The 16,843-nt window shown below is 50.2% G+C and overlaps 1 protein-coding gene across 1 annotated transcript in view; it reads left to right on the plus strand.

The window, feature by feature from the left end:
- The window catches only part of SCUBE3 (signal peptide, CUB domain and EGF like domain containing 3), a 94,080-nt gene that overhangs the window by 60,847 nt on the left and 16,390 nt on the right, over positions 1-16,843 (plus strand). The window contains exons 8-10 of the mRNA XM_077839412.1: positions 8,537-8,653; positions 12,906-13,028; positions 16,200-16,316. Coding sequence (XP_077695538.1) covers positions 8,537-8,653; positions 12,906-13,028; positions 16,200-16,316 — 357 coding nt within the window. The remainder of the gene's footprint in view (positions 1-8,536; positions 8,654-12,905; positions 13,029-16,199; positions 16,317-16,843) is intronic.

Below are 16,843 nucleotides of genomic sequence, written 5' to 3' on the forward strand. Positions count from 1 at the left end.
CCCATCATCCCCTTCCCATGCTTTCTCTCTCTCTCCCCTTACAACCGGGAAGACGCATTTATTGCAGTGAATTGTTGAGTTGTCAATGTCCAAACCTCCTAGTGTCTGTAAAATGAGTTTCTTTCCAATCACAAAAGAGCTGCTTGGCCCAGGATCGAGCGGATAAAAGTTCCCCTAACAGTTTGCCCACACTAAGTGTTTGCTATGACACAAGCATCACAAATGTGACTAACAGTCACCAGGATTCAGTGCATTAACCATCATTGCACTAGCCTCCGCTGACCCACCACAGGCTCTGTGAAATAAAGCCAAAGCTCCGATTTTTTTCCAGCCAGCCCCCTGAATTTCCCGCACACAACCATTGTTTTGCTTGTGCAAACTGGTGCTCGTACACACAGTGTTTTCACACATGCAGTCTCCCTGTCCGCTTGTGCACCAAAGCACAGGTTTGAAGCCTGCAAACCTAGGCAGGTGTGCAAATACTGTGGATACAGTAGAGGTGGCTGTTTGAAAATGTGTCTGTGTGTGTTAGACAAGCCCTTGAAGCTAAGGAAACAGCTCCCCAGACATAGGCACAAGGGGAAACACAACGTTATGGCGACTTCTCATTGGGTTTGGCAGCTTTAATTGGCCCTTCAGAATTTTTGCATAGGATACTTTGCACTTAGCGCCTTTCGTCTGAAGATCTCAAAGCACATTACAAAGGTATATAGTAGCCCCACTTTACAGGTGGAGAAACCGAGGCACATTATAGATGAACTGACTTGCCCAAGGCTAGAACCCAGGAATCCCCAGGCCTTATTTTCCGAGGTGCTCAGCACCAGTAGAACCCAGTGACTTCAATGGGAGTTGCGGGTGCTCAGCACCTCTGAAAATCACGTCCTTCCCTTGTTCTGAGCACTAGAGAACACTGCCTGTTGGCCTTTAAAAGCATGTGCCAGGGTCTTGATGGTTTTCTCATGAAGATTTGTTGTTAATTTTGTGGGTTGTAATTTTGGCATAACAGTTGCAGTTACGCAAACTGCCGTGATGAAGATTTGTCCTCGGAGGGATGTGATTAGAACTGCAAATGCTGCTTTTGAGGGGAGGCTCTGCAGAGCATTACCCCAGTTTTTTGACCACCCTGCATTGCATCACACATTCCCCGGCATCCCAGTGGTCTGCCTTTCCTCCCAGGCAGGCTTAAATAGGCCTGTCCTTAAAGCCCATCAGCTCAGCACTACCCTTAGATCACCCAGAAAGATCCTTGTGCTGTGAGGCAAAGGACTTTCTCTTGCTGTGGAACCTGCTGCGTCCACAGCACCTCCTGGCTTGGGAGCCAGGGCAGCACCCTAACCTGATCCGGCATTTAGAAGTTTTCAGTAAGGGGGTTATCGCCTTAGACATGCTGATTAATCGCTCTCTGCGGTTACTGTATCTCAGCAGTACAGCGATAGCAATTGGTTCAGATTAGCTGACAGCTGATTGGATGAAAGTCGCAGGATTAAATCCTTCAGCGTCTGGTTTCAAGGCCAGGTAAACAGTCAGTTCATCTTGACTGGCCAAGGGCTTTTCTACACTGGTACAGACTCATAGTATGGACAGGGCAAGCAGCCATAATAATAACAACACATGGCTCTTATTTAGCTCTTTTCATCCACAAATCTCATAACGCTTTAGAAAGGAGGTCAGTATTCTTATTCCCATTTTACTGATAGGGAAACTGAGGCACGGGGAGGGTAAAAGACTTGTCCAAGGTTGCACAGCAGAGGAACTGGAAATAGAACCAGGTCCCCTGAAGTCTAGTCCAGTGCACTCTCTACTAGGCTACGCTACCTCTCTGTAGGATGCACTTGTACAAAGTGTGGCTTATTCTAATTTCAAGCAGGGCAAACCTCCATCAGTGCAAATAGCATCTTTGCCTATCTGCACGGAGGGTTTGCACTGGTGCATCTAGTCTCTTCTGGCTGGAATCATCTGCATAGACGTGGCCAGACCTAACCTCCTTTCTTGCCCGTTCTTCCTTTTAAGGTTTTTCGAGAATTGTTTTGTTCCTCCTTGGATGCTTTCCTTTGGCAGAGCACAGCTACTTCTCTCTTAGCTGCTGGGCCCAGCTCAGCGGTATTTTAATTGTGGTTGGTTTCACTTTTGTACAGTGCCCAGATACATTGTGATGGGCTCAATAGGCATTAATTAAAACAGTCCCTGCTGACGAGGGCATAAACACAAAAATCCTTGACCTCCATTTATGTAAGGCAGATGAGAAATCAAGGACGGCAATGTGACTTCTAAGATGGTGGCCTGATTCTGTTCTCACTCTCCCTGATGCAAATGAATTATAGTTCCATTGAAGTCAATGGAAGCACCCCAATGTAAGTCTCAGAATCGGTCCCTTTTTTCCCCCCTGGCCCTTAGCGTGTGCTGCAGGGAATTAACCTTTCAGTTCCATATGAGCCAAATTTATTCGGAGTTTTCAGTAAAAACACAGGCAGACACGAGATGCACAGAAAGTGTGATACTGTGTTAAAAGGCTATAAACCAAGGACTTTAAAGGGACCATCTGAGGTTAAAGATATAATGGGCCTGATTTTCCACTGCTGTGAACCTTGTGTTGTTATTTACATCTTTGCAGAGTGGGTGTGAAATGCTACCAGATCAGAATAGCAACACTTTACCCCACCTTGCGCTCACTTTGCATGGGGGTAAATGACTGTAAGATGCAAAGTAAAGAAAATCAAGCCCCACCTACTAAAAAATAATAATACCCAACAAGTAAAATTCCTAACCTCTTTTACAGAAAACACTGCAGATGTTTAAAAGTGACAGAATTTTGAAAATCTCATGTACTCTGCGCCCCTCTTGTGGCTTACTTTAAGCATTTTCGTCAGCTCAGATGATAAAAACTGAGTAATTAGTTTGTGTTCATAACTGCTGGTCAATTTCACATGCACCAGCACAGATTCTGTTTTTCCTTACACAGGTGTAACTCAGGAGTCAGTGGAATTACCCCAGTATGAAAAGAGGATTGTGAGCAAACATTAGCACAAGGCTGCAACGTATTGGTTGTGAACACAGCAGAGGAGAGTTTATGATTTTTTTTGTTTTGTTTAAAAACAACATCTTATGCTTTGCCTTGCAATGGAAATCACAACGTGCTGGAGAATTTTCTCTTGGTCTTTGTTCTTGTCAAAGCTTATTTTTACAAATCTTAACTTTGAAGACAAACTTGACTTGACGAGGCCTCTTTAATATTGGTAGTCTGGTTTTCTTTCAAAGAGTCTTTGATTTCGAACTGAAATCTCAACATAGACCACTCAGAGGTCGAAAAGTAACTTCTGCTGGGGTATGAGTTTCTTGAAACCTTCCCTTCTGAAACAGACATGTGCCCTGAAAGCAAGTTTATCAAGTTGCCCTGAAAGCAAGTTTGGAAACTGATTTCAGATGAGGCATAAAAGCACTTGCAGTTATTAAAGGTCTCATGGCACTTGAAGAGTATGGATGTTAACCCCACTGTCCTCCCTAAACATCCACACTGCCTCAGTTTCATTTGAATACAACGGTCTTCTTCACTTCCCATCCTAAACTATTGTGCAGTGTTGCTTTGCACTGTTAAACAGATGCCATGTTCCACCCCAGAGATGGCCGTGTTGCAGTAGTGGTTAAATGATCCATATATGCTGATCACCGTGGTCCCTTCTAGCGTTCAAATCTATGCAGTTTTATAATTTAGATGTTTGCTGTTGTTTATCAGTGAAAGAACACCCTTCGTAAAAAAAGACTCGGGATCCTTTGGGGAAAGCATGTTAAATGAACATGCTGGCCCAGGGAATGCAGGAAAATGTCGTAGTTTCCTTGCCCCGATAGTCCCAAAGGTCAGTGCAGTGGGGAGTAGGGATGCAGCCAGGAATAATAAAGGAGGGAGAAGAGCAGTTGTTGGCTGCCTGGATCCCATGGAACAGAGAGGAAGGGTAATGTCGGGGCTGGTATCTGAGTTGTTGTTTTAACGCATAAGGCTCTTTTTGTTTGTCGGTGAGCTGTGCTGATTGCAGCCTGCTCCAGCTGCTGTGTCATGGTCAGGAAGTGAGACAGCGGCTTTCTGTGGGGAGGTCACTCTTGTGTCTTTCCTCCCCCCGGTGATTCAGCCAGCCCTTGCCAAAACCCTGTGTGGTTGGGTGAGTCATGTTTACATACTCCACGCCTGGAGAGCCACATTCTCTCAGCCACCCAGGGCTGATATCACCACAGAACAATGGATTCCACCCCACACTGCAAGCAAATTACTGTCTCCAGAGGCCTGAGACAGGCAGGGGTGAACCCAGAGCTATAATTAGGTTTTGGGTGTTTTAGGAGCCGGAGTCTCGATTTCAAAGGCTATTTGAAGTCAGTGGGACTTAAGTTCCTAAATCACTTAAGCACCTTTGAAAATGTTGCCCTTTGTCTACCCAGGAGATTTGCCCTGATTGCAGCCAGCCGCACTGGTGGCAAACCACAGATTGGCAAAGCTGTTCTTTGCACTGGTGGAGCTTGACACCAGGGAAGTGGCACCGGTGCCAGTCCCGGTGTATAGCAGCTTTGCCTGCCTCCGCTAGGGTCCAGGCCCAGATCCTCAAAGGTGTCTAGGTTCCTAACTTCCAGTGATGGGCCCAGGGTCTTATCTGGTGTAAATGGGTGTCACTCCATTGAAATCAGTGGCGCTATGCCAGCTTACTGCAGCTGAGGGGTCCGTCTTCTTGCATGCACCACTGCAACTATCCCAATGGCGGAGTCTGGCTGACTTGGTTCTTGCCTTCCTCCGTGTAAACACAGAGCATCAAGGGTCAGATATGGATTCCGTTAAGGGAGCACATGGCGTGTAATTGTCTGATGCGTCCCGTCTAGCCACTCGCTCTAGGGGTGGGGACTTGGAATTATTCTGTGCGGGTCCCCTTGCTTCCAGTGTTTGTGCTGCCTCATAATAAGAGATGCTCTTGGTTTGGAGGCAGCATGCCCTAGTAGATTGGGTACTAGGCTGGAAATCAGGAGAGATGTGTTCTAGTCCCCGTTAGACCACTGATTTGCTAGGTGAACTTTGGATTAATCTGTACCTCAGTTTCCCTTCCAGCCCATTTGTCTGTCATGTCTGTTTATGGCCTACGCTCTTTGGGGGTGTGATGGTGTCTCACTGTGTGCATGTACAATGGGTCCCTGACCTTGGTTGAGGCCTCTAGCTTCTACTGTAATGCTACATGATGCTCTCGGTTCTGCATAGAAAGGTCTTAGGGAGGTAGACTAATCACTTGGATGTGGGAGGCACACCAAGAGCCCAGAGGCAGCCACTAGAGAGAGATACGTCCTCCACCTCTATCAAATGTCATCATGCCATGTGTTCTCTCCGTTCCTCTAAAGGACGGTCACCCTGATGTCTCAGTCCTCTACAGTCGCACTGTTCCTTCGCTGAGCAAAAAGGCCTTTGTGGGACTAGAACCCAATAACCCCTACCTCCCAGCTCAGAAAACCGACTCAAACCCAGCTCTGACCCCTGTGACAATCATCACATGAGACATGCCATTTGCTCACCTCCAGCTCTCGCATAGCTGCAGGTGTCAGTAATGGTTATAAAATTATCCAGCCATAGTATTAGGCTATCTGCTTTCCTGCGGAGGATAGTTCCAGTGATTGGCTGCACGCTATGTAAGCATCTGGGTACATAGATAGGTGAAGAAATATGTTCTTAGCATTACATTTTGTAACTCTACTGGCCACTAATTTCATAGAATGGTCCCTTTGTTCTCTTGTGATGAGACAGCATAAAAATAGCAGCAGCAGAACATTCACAGAATAATAATCCCAAATCCCCAGTACAGCAAACAGCGGTTAGGCGTTTCAGTCAATTACACTTTGTGTGGTTCCCGCAAAGAGAGAGAACCTGGAATTTGTTCTTTTCCAACAAATTTCTTCGGCAGGTTAGCACATTAGGGTCCTTGACCCCAAATGTCTCAGTCATCCAAGCAGCTAATGCTCTGGAAGGGAAATCTTATTGGTCTTCATTAATGAATTTCAAAGCATTGTTCTAATAGTTAGTACAAAAACCAAAGATTTGGTTTCATAGGGACATTGGGCAAGATGAAAATGTTGCATTTAAAATAATGCCTCTTGCTGTTGTAACAGCAACGGCTGAGTTTGACAACAGGAAGTAATTAACATTGTAAAAAATCGAAGGTGCCCTTTGCCATTGCTGCAGTGTGTACATGGTTTTATTTTGCAAAGCTTCATTCAGCTTGGACAGTGCAAATAGATTTTCATTTCATGGGGCCAATCCCACTGTCCATACCTCTGTTTACTCTGCCAGGGAACTATTCCTGAAGCAAGGCGCTGCTGAGCGTGAGTAAGGATGGCAGAATCTATTCCAAATTTCAGAAGAGCCTGGCACACAGGGGATGAGCTCTTTTGAAAATCAGTCCAGCAGTGCCACGGTAGGAGCCTGAGGGCTTTTGAAAATCTGATGGTGAATGCTGGGTAACATTTTCAAGTATGTCTACCTAATTGAGGAAGCTAAATCCCACTGATTTCAATGGGAGTTAGTATCTAAATACCTTAGAATCTGACTTCAAAGTCACTTCTGAAAATGGGGCTTAGGCATCTTTGAGAAGTATTCTCTGCTGAGCACTTGTAAATCTGGCCCCATGTTTCTAGTTAGATTCACTTCTTGTTTTCCCCCTGTAGCCCAGCACTGGTGTGTGTGGGTTGCAAACAGTGCCCTGGCATCGTTAAATCATCCCCAGAACTCTATTCCCATTGAATTATAATTTTCTTTAAAGGGAAAAACCATTTCTACTAGCAAAAAGAAAAGGAGGACTTGTGGCACCTTAGAGACTAACCAATTTATTCGAGCATGAGCTTTCGTGAGCTACAGCTCACTTCTTCACCACTCCCTGTGCCTAGCTTTAAGCATGTGAGGAGCCCCATGGAACTCGTCACATGCTTAAAGACAGGCACATGTGCAAGTTCCTTGCTGGATGGGGACCAGAACAGCCTGCTCCTTTGGGAAGCCAAAACTTCTTCCAGTCACAAACAAACTCCACTTTCCCAGTGCCTGGGAGTGGCAGGTGGCCTCCTACAGGGATTTAACTAGCTCACATGCGCTCCCCTGAAACCTGCCAGCAAACTGCTACGTCTCAATCTCATCTCAAGTCCCATCTCCAAACATTCCTGAGCAGCCGCTCTGGCTTTTACCTGTGTTACTGCCTGACATGTTGTTTTAATAGACCGAGAAAACGTCTCCTGATAGAACAGACCAGTTCCCCTTTCCTGTCTGCCGCGCTTCAACCAAGATACTCTGATGTTATTAATGAGCAGATTCTTTGAAGGAGAGAGGGTTATCTAGGGGGTAGAGTCGGGGACTGGGAACCTGGACTCCTGGGTTCTTTTTCCTGCTCTGCTGTCGACACACCAGAAGCCCTGGGATTAGTTACTATAATTGGGATGATAATGCCAATGCGCCCCTCAGGATGTGGGGAAGGCTAACAAATGCTGTCAAGTGGTTTGAAATCCTCTGAAGAAAGGCATGCTAGAAATGCAAAGCATTAGGGAGGCTGTGCTCAAGAGGGATGCTGCCAAGTAGATTTATGCCCCCCATCTGACCTGCCTTAAAACTTCTACTATCGTATTTTAATTTAAGCTAGTAGCAATTGTCCTCCAGAACCTGAACATCTATTAAAAAGGAAAACCCCCAATTCTGTTGCTGAGACATTAAAGACAACCAGTGGCAACAGCTGTTCAGTGTTTATGTAGGACCTACTGTAAAGTTTTGCGGTCTTCTGGTCCCTTTGTCGGCTGCTCAGCAGTAGGTCACTTAGCGGGCCCTGTGTGGTCGACATGTGTGATGTTGGTGCACGAACAGATGTGTACGTCTCTCCCACCCTTCCCCAGCTTTCTTGGGAAACTCTCAGGCAAAGAATCAGTGCTTTCCAGATGGAAAAAGCCAAACTCCATGTTTCCCTCCAAAGGGAGATTAAAACTGATACAGGGAGAAAAGGGGTGTGTGTGTGTGTGAGAGAGAGAGAGAGAGAGAGAGAGAGAGAGAAGGTGTCGCTAGTCGCTATTAATGACTGTGGTTGCTCTACCAGTCAGTCAGAAGATTTGCTCTCTCTTCCAGAAGCACAGGTAGGTGTCCTCTTTGCTTGTAGAAAGCCCTGACCCGGGTTTTGTTGCTCTGCCATTACGTTCAGACAACCACTGAGCTGTGTGACAAGACTTTCAAAAAGGGATGAGTAGGCACCAGCTCAACTCAAGATGCCCAAAAAAGGGGCTGGATTTGCAGAGGGCATTCAGCTCTTCCTGGAAATCTGGCCTGTTTGGGTATGTCTAACTGCAGCTGGGGGACGGAGCTTCCCAGCCCGGGTAGTGAGACTCAAACTAGCTTGCTAAAGATAGCAGTGTAGATATTTCCGCTTGGGATCTTGAACCCACCCAGCACGAAGTCGCCTCAGCAGGGTGTTTGCACCTCACTCCTAGACTGGGCATCCTTTAAAAGCATTTATTGCTAACCTCTCTCTCTTTCTCTCCCCCCACCATGCAGAGACCTGCGCTGTGAACAACGGGGGCTGTGACAGCAAGTGCCATGACGCAGCCACAGGTGTACACTGCAGCTGCCCAATGGGCTTCATGCTGCAGCCAGACAGGAAAACTTGCAAAGGTAAGGGACCAGTGAGCGAGGGCCTGGCAGCTTTAAGCCCACCTTACATGTGGGAGCATGGAGCCAGCCGCTCTCCCATTAGAGGATTATTCTCCGCTGGGAGCAACTTTTACTCCTGGGGGAATTCTGCACCACTGTGCATGTGCAGAATTTATATTCCCTGCAGATTTCTTTGCTTCCCCACAGAAAAATTACTTTCTGACAGGGACACAAAAGGAAGCCACAAGAGCGGTCATCTAACCCTCCCCGGCAGTATGTTTTGTGTGCTCAGGGTAGCCTGCAGAGAGGTAAATCACTGTGGGGCAGGACTGGGGAAGATCCAGCTGGTGGCTCCTACCCTGCACCGGGCTCAGCTGCTAGTTCCGGCTGGGCTGGGGAATTCCTCTTCCCCTGCATGGCATCAGGGGCCATGTCAGATCCACCCCCGGCTGTAGGAAGCTCTGCACCCACACACACTGCCACTGCACTTCCTACACCCATCGTTCCTCAGCTGCAGGGGGAGGGATCCCTGTACCAGGAGCTGCACCCCGATCCGCCAAACCCCTGTGCATCCAGACCCCCTCATATCCAGACCCTCCTGCCGAGCCACAGCCACCCCCACACACACACCTAGAATCACCCCCCCCCCCCAATAAACCCCAGTCCCCCTACACTGGTCTGTCTCTCTGACTGGCCAGGGCTCTGAGAGCAGGTGGGGATTCTTCAAGGTCTCCGGATGGGATCCATGCCTAGAGAAACGTTTCAGTGGCCATGGAACAGATGAGAGAGCTGCATACGTCTCCCTGGGGAGCTCCGGTTCTTGCCTTTTGCATTAAGAAGCCGTCTTCCTCTCTGCCCCCAGTCCCTCTCTCTTGCCCATCAGCCCCACCTCAGTCTGCTCTGCAAGAGTTCAATAACAACGTTCGCTCTAAGATTAAACCCCATGCGGAGGAGCATTGCTGTACTATAAGAGAGCTGGGGCTGTCCCCACCGCCATCTCGCCAGTGTCTCTGGAGGCTTGGTGGGCCAGGCAGGGCACTGGCTTTTAAGAGCAGAATTTGCGGTGGAGGTGGATTCCAGTACTAAGTCTTCCTCGTGCGTGGGGATGGTGACATGTGGGTGCTGCGTGCCAGACCCTGTGTTTGAGGTAGATCTATACTGAGGTCCTATGGTGATGGGTATTACACCAGAGATCTGTGCCTAGATACTATGGTGATGGGCACTGTGGTGTGCGCATGGGTTGACGGGCTGGGGCTTGAGTATCTCAAAGAGTTTGCGCAAGATGTACAAAGGGATGTAGGTGCCTACCGATGCAGATGGGCGTTGAGTGGGATTTACAAAAGCGCCTAAGTGCGTTAGACACTGAAGTCCCATCGACTTTCCTGGGAGTTAAGCACCTAACCTGCTTAGGCACCTTGTGGACAAAAGCACCTACCTGTATCATCCAGCACCTAAGCACCTGGCCCCTGGCAACATGAGGCGCTCTCCTCTCTCCGCCCCCGTCCTCCGACAGACCAATGTGGTTAGGCCTGAGGGTGAGGGCTGACTCCCAGCCGGAACAAAGGCCTCTATCCTGACTGTACATCAGACTGTGGGAGAAGAAACGCTCATTGGGAAACCAGTTCACCTACAAAGGGAGGGAGCCACGTTTCCCACCTGAACGGTCCCTGCTCCCCGAGCTTACCTGGGAAGGTGCACCGTACCTGGGATTGCGGGCGAGGCGCACTGCACCCTGTCCCCTGGAGCAACTTTTGTCGTTCAGAGGTGTTAAAATCCCACTTCCCAGCCCCCACCCCAGTTCTGCCTGGGAACAGCAGCCCTGTTGTTCCGATTCCTTTTGAGTCAGGGATTGTAGCTGCCTTGTGTCAGTCCCGTTCCCTGTGAAACCCTGAGGCAGGGGGAAGGTTCAGTCTGGCGGCAGTCATGCAGCACAAACACTGTGGTGGGCTAGCAGTTAGAGCAGGGCTCTCAGTGCCAGGACTCCTGCATGCCAACCCCAGTGTCTCACTGCTTGACCTTCAGCACCATCCTGTGAAATGGGGTTGAAACGTCCCAGGGGGGATCGTGGGGAAGGTTGATCTTGTGATGAAACCAGAGGACTGGGAGCTGGGGAATCTGGATTCTGCTCCTAGCTCTGCTACAGACTTCCTGGGCAAGTCACACACTGTCTCCCTGTTTGATGGCTCATCTTTAAAGCGGGATAACATGGCCCTATGTCAGGTTGTTGAGAGGCTAACTTCACTCTTTGCAATGATGACTAATATTCTTGCTGGTGGTAACGGTTGAGTCCTAATGTGTGGGTGTCAAGGAAATTGACCCATTATCCCAAAGTCAGAGTGGACGTATTGTTTGTGCAGTGTTACGAGGTTCCTGGATGGCAGATCTAGAGGTATGTATGCTATTCGTGTGGTATTACTGAGTAATAACCCATGCACACCCTTAGTACAGCAGAGGTAACCTGGGGGATGGCTGCATTACATGGGCTGTCTGGGCGATGGCCGATCTGGTTGCGGGAGGGTCTGTGAAATTTGCACCTGTGACATGAACTGTAGGAGCAAATACAAGTCTGCTGCTTGCTGGGGCTGTAACTTAAACAGAAATGCGGGCCAAACGGCCATCAATCCATCATGTTTTAAATTAGCAGCAAATTCACTCCATTTTTTTAAAGAAAAGGAGGAACATTTGGAGGAATTGGGGGTAACACCAACACATGTGCATGTGGGTGGGCGTGAGTGAAAGAGACAGATCCGGTCACACACACACACACAAGCTTGGGGTTCCAGATACAACCGCGCTGCGTGCTGTCCCTTCAGCGGCAGACCCTTGCCTCGGCCAGCCCCCAGGAGAGAAGGTGAAGCTCCAGAAATGGAAGGCGCCTGCATTCTGTCTTTTGGCAGCTTGGGGTCCTTGGCCGTAGTTGAAAGGAAAGCACCATCCTGCTGAAAGCCATCTACCTGCCTGACCGATTCCAGACCTCTCTGGGCTTCATTATTATTGTTCAGAGCACACCACCTTTCCCATTCTGACGTTCCAGGAAAGCATAATAACCCAGAGCCATATCCCCTGTGTCTGGGATTTTATTACAATTGCGAGCTGTTTTACTGCTAATTCACTCACAATAATAAAAGAAAAGCCACAACCCCAGAGAGCCGCAGCTGTTGTCCTGGAGCTGAAGGCAACACAGAACTGGAGGAGGGATTCAAATGAAGCTTTGGGCAAGGTCTGCCCTGAGCTCTTACCTGGGATTTGTCAGCCCAGGCTCATTCTGTTTTACAGGTCATTTCCTAGCAGTAAATTTTCTGGCTAGTACAAAACCAAAACCGACCGCTTTGTAGGTTATAGAAGCTCTTTGGAAATGGGGAGGGAGGGATTGTTTATTTTTTAGTGTCGCTTATTGCCTTAAAGTCAGGAGGTTTTCGAAACCTGCATGTTTGTTTTGTCTAACTCCTGTTCTTCTGAGGGTGATTTTTCCCTTTCTTGTTTTCTGCCAGTCTCTCTCTTTCTAACGCACGCGTTCCCCAAGAGCCCTCAGCCCCACTTGCCAATGGCGACTCCCCAGAATCTTTGTATCTGTGTCAGAACGGATGCTGTCCACCAAGGACATCCAAGCGTTTGGCAGATATTCATTCATCCTCCTTCCACCCCTGTGAGCTGGGTGCGTATTCTAATTCCCACTGGACAGATGGGGACTGAGATGCAGCGATTCACCCAAGGACTCAGAGCTGGGAATGGAGCCCAGGCGTCCTGATTCCCTCCTGACCTCTGACTGTATTGTAAAAAGAACAAGGAGTACTTGTGGCACCTCAGAGACTAACACATTTATTTGGGCCTGTCCCATCACAGGAAGCTGTGCTCATCAAAGGCCCCAGTCCTTCTCCCGTTCAAATCAATAGCAAAACTCCCCTTGACTTCAATATCCTTCTAGCTGAGGCCCTTAGATGGCAGCTCTCATTACTGTAATATCGGAGCGTCTCACAATCTGTGCCATATTGAGCCTGCCAACACCCACACGAGAAGGCAGCACTGTTCTCCCTCGCGTTCTGATGGGGAGCTGAGGTACAGAGAGACAAGGGCCATCACACAGGGTGTCTGTGACGGAGCAGAGACTTAAACTCAGGTCTCGTGAGTGCAGGGCTAGTGCCCTAATCGCTGGGCCGTCCTTCCTTTTCTTGGGCAGCTGGTTCCTTCACCTCTAATTGCCCTCCCCTTGCTTGTGTCGCCAGTTCCAGTCAGTCTGTGTAATGGGACGTTTTGTGTCTCCCCCTCCCCGCAGATATCGACGAGTGCCGGCTGAACAATGGCGGCTGCGACCACATCTGCCGGAACACGGTGGGCAGCTTCGAGTGCAGCTGTAAGAAAGGCTACAAGCTGCTGATCAACGAAAGGACCTGCCAAGGTGAGAGCCGCGTGGGGCCTGCATTGCGGCTGGGTTCCACGTCCTGTGGAGGGGCTCCAGGGCTGAGAGCTGGTCCCAGTCCCCTGTGAGTGACGCAGGGTCGGACGGGGTCGTGGAGGGGTGCTGTGCGCCTCCCGGTGAGGAGTTAGCCACGGGGGCACTTCTGTTGACTAACACATGCTGTGCTGACAGTGTCACCCCCGAGCACTCTTGGCTTTTCAGATACCAAGGACTTGGGCTTAGCATCAAAAATGTCCCATGTCTCCAAAGCAGAGGTGGCCAGGATTGTTCAGCCGCTCAGCCTTGTTCTTGGTGGGAGTGCGTGGGGGGGGGGGGGTTCCCCATTGTTCTCAGTGTGTGTGTGCACATGGGGGAGGGGGTCCCCATTGTACTCAGTGTGTGTGTGTACGGGGGAGGGGGTTTTCTATGTTCTCAGTGGGTGTATGTGCATTGGGGAGGGGGTTCTCCATTGTTCTCAGTGGGTGTATGTGCATTGGGGAGGGGGTTCTCCATTGTTCTCAGTGTGCATGTGAGCGGATGGGGAGGGGGTTCTCTATTATTCTCAGTGGGAGTAGCCAGAGGCTGGGCACTTCTGAAAATCTGGCCCCAGTTGTGGATTCTGAGTACTTAAAAATCTGGCCCCAGGGGACTGCCTGAGTCTCAAAGTTCAACTCCTAGACATCTCGCAGGCCTGAGGCCATGAGAGAGACTCAGGGGCCCAGCGGTGAAGGCAGGTTCCTGATCCAAACCTCTTCACGCTTCAGAGGTGTTTGGATTTTGGGCTCCGGTCTGGGCCCGTCCCTTGAGTCTGTGAAACTGGGCTGAAATTTCAGGCGTGGCTCTGTCCGGGGGGTTACTCGGATCATCAAGCCACTGTGGATATGGCTGCAGGAATCCCTGGGTGAGGTTCTTTGGCTGGTGCTACATGGGAGGTCAGACTAGATGAGCATAATGATCTCTTCTGGCCTATGAATCAACTAACAAGCTCACCAGGCATGCCAGATAACATCTCAGAGACCACAGCTTACAACCAACACACGAAAGCTTGCGGGCGTTCAGTGTTATCACACCTTGGCATGTCTTTCTGCGGAGTGTGTGTATCTGTGTAACAGCAAGATGTTGCACGCTAACCTCAAGGGATCTGACAACACCGGGCATGGGATGCCGTCTGAACTTAGGGGAATGTGTGCAGCCGAATTCATGTGTTAACACCCTCAGCCGTCTGAACTTAGGGGAATGTGTGCGGCCGAATTCATGTGTTAACACCCTCAGACACGTCACTGTTTTTACAGACCACGAAAGTTGTTTATTGCACAAGACTTTTGCAGGGAATCCGGGGGATGGGTTGACATCTCATTGGCTACAGCACACGCACGTACACATTCACACACGTGTACACACACATACACGCGTGTACCCACGCCAGCCATTTTCTTTTTCCGAGATCTGTTCTCTTCAGAGGCAGCCAGGACTCTCAGGAATAAACCTCCTGGCCCATCCCCTGGGGATTGCCCTTTTTCAAGTGACCCAGCTGGTTGGAATGAACAGGGCTGGGGTTATGGCATGCGCAGCCTGGGATTGTACTGTGATTTGTAACCATTTGTTTTCACCGTGGACCATAGGGGGAAGGCAGGCACTGGCTGGGTGGGCACGGAGGGGTCAAACCCTCAGTCTCTTACAGAACACTTCTATCCTACTGCTGCTTTCAGCTTCCTCCATGCTCATTGCACTTGATCTGCTACCTGGGCCCTTGCCTGGAGCAGAGAAGGGAGGCAGTGTGTTGACTACTGGTTAGAGCAAGGGACGGGGAGCCAGGACTCCTGGGTTCTCTATTCCCAGCTCTGCCATGGACTCGCCTCTCTCTGCCTCAGTAGACCCATCTGTAAAATGGCGTAATCTTCACCTCTCTCCCTGGGTGGGAGAGAGTTGTGCTTTGTGATCTTCTTCTGAAAGGCCCCATGGGCATGCAAAGTATTATCCGTCTGAGGCCACCCAACTCATCTAACTTCGGAACGAGACCAGCCTTGAGCTAAGTATGCAGGGGGGCCGGTATCTGCGCCTCCCCTCCCCCCAGTGCCAAGGTTCCCAGGCCTTCCCTGAATCAGCACTTGGGCCCTTCATCGCTGGGTGAGTGTCTGAAGCCGTGACTCGCTGGGGTATGATGGAGCACAGGTGTTACCTGCTGAGTGCACAGGGCCAGGCCCTGGGGAGGTCGGCGGGGAGGGTTGGTGTGCCTTTGTCGGGCACCTCTTTCATCTCCATCCAGGTTCTGCATTGCTGGAAGTTTGATCTGATCGTGGCAGTTAAGTTAATGAAGCTAATGAAATGAAAAGAAACCTGGCAGGCCAGGTTCGCCCCTGCAGACTGTCCCGCCCTCCCACAGTGAGGGCCCCCGCAGGGCAGAGTGGGTGATGCTGGCACTTTCCTTGGAGGGGGTTCTGCCAGGGAGCACAGGTTTGATTTCCATGTGGGGCGGGGCGGGGGGGATGTGCTGGATCCGAACATGTTCCTGGATCCATGGCACTGGGGAGCTTGCAGCTGCTTTCACCCCCACGCCACGGGGGACTTTCCATTCCAGGCTGGCACCTTGGGATTTAACCCTTTGTCTTGCAAAGCATCTCTGCGGTAGGGTAAAGGCTGGGCTTGGGGCCGGACTCATAATCCACCCACTGTGGAGTTCTGTCACCCTCTAGTGGTGGCTGGGCTGCAGGTGGAGGTTGATGAGCCTGGCAGAGACGGGTCTTTTAGCTGCAGCTGTAGAGGTCCCAGGTTCGTTGCGGATAATCCGCCGAAGGGCACAGCGTTGCATAGGCCTAGGGATGCTCAGCATGGCAGTGGGGCTGGGAAGGGGGTGTGTTTTGAGGTGCCCCCATCCTATGCAGGGTGAAGAAGCAGATGTTGGTATAGACGCCCTTCCCGGCTGGCTGCTTCTCTGCAGGGCTTTGGACTTGGACCACCCCTCTGGTACAGTGGGAGAGAGCTGTGCATGGACCTCACACGGCGGGAGTATTCGTTTCAGTCTTTCTGGGTGACGCTGGAAGTGGGTGGGTGGGGAAGGAATCGAACCCTTGAGAAGCCAGCCAAACTCCTGGGATTCGAGACCCCTGTGGAGCCGACCCCCAGGCTGGGCCGGGCCTCATGCTCTCTGCCTTTCCCTCTTCTTCTTCCCAGATATTGACGAATGCTCCTTCGACAGGACCTGTGACCACGTCTGCGTCAACACCCCGGGGAGCTTTCATTGCCTGTGTCACAAGGGCTACACGCTGTACGGGCTCACCCACTGTGGAGGTATGGGAGTTACTGTCCCGTTTGCCCGCTTCCTGGTAGTGGGATCTCTCTGGCAGGGGAATCGTCTCCCCAGGGAAGGGCTGGGAGTCCCATCACTTGCGCTACCTAAGACTAGACTGGACCAGGCCCTGGAGAAGCGATTGTATGGAACAGTCTTGCCTTGTTGCCTGGGGTGAGGAGAGGGGCTGGGCTAGATGGAGCCCAGTAGGGTTTTTCCAGCTTTAACATGTACGATTCAGTATAATGCCTTGGTAGGCTGTGGAACTCATTGCCACAAGTTATCATCGAGGCCAAGAGGTGAGGATTCAGAGAAGGATATGGATAAAACGAACAAGTGATCTAAAGCTTCCTGCTTCAGCGAGAAGCCAGTCTCGGACTATTGGGAGACCGGAAGAAACTATCCCAGGCAGGTTTTCCTGGAACTGCTCACATCAGTGTTTCTTGTGCTTTCTCTGGAGCATCTGATACTTGCCACTGTCAGAGATGAGATCGTGGACTAGATGGATCGATGCAGTCTGGCCATCTCT

This window comes from Eretmochelys imbricata, chromosome 21 (assembly GCF_965152235.1).
Source record: "Eretmochelys imbricata isolate rEreImb1 chromosome 21, rEreImb1.hap1, whole genome shotgun sequence".
NCBI lineage: Eukaryota > Metazoa > Chordata > Testudines > Cheloniidae > Eretmochelys > Eretmochelys imbricata.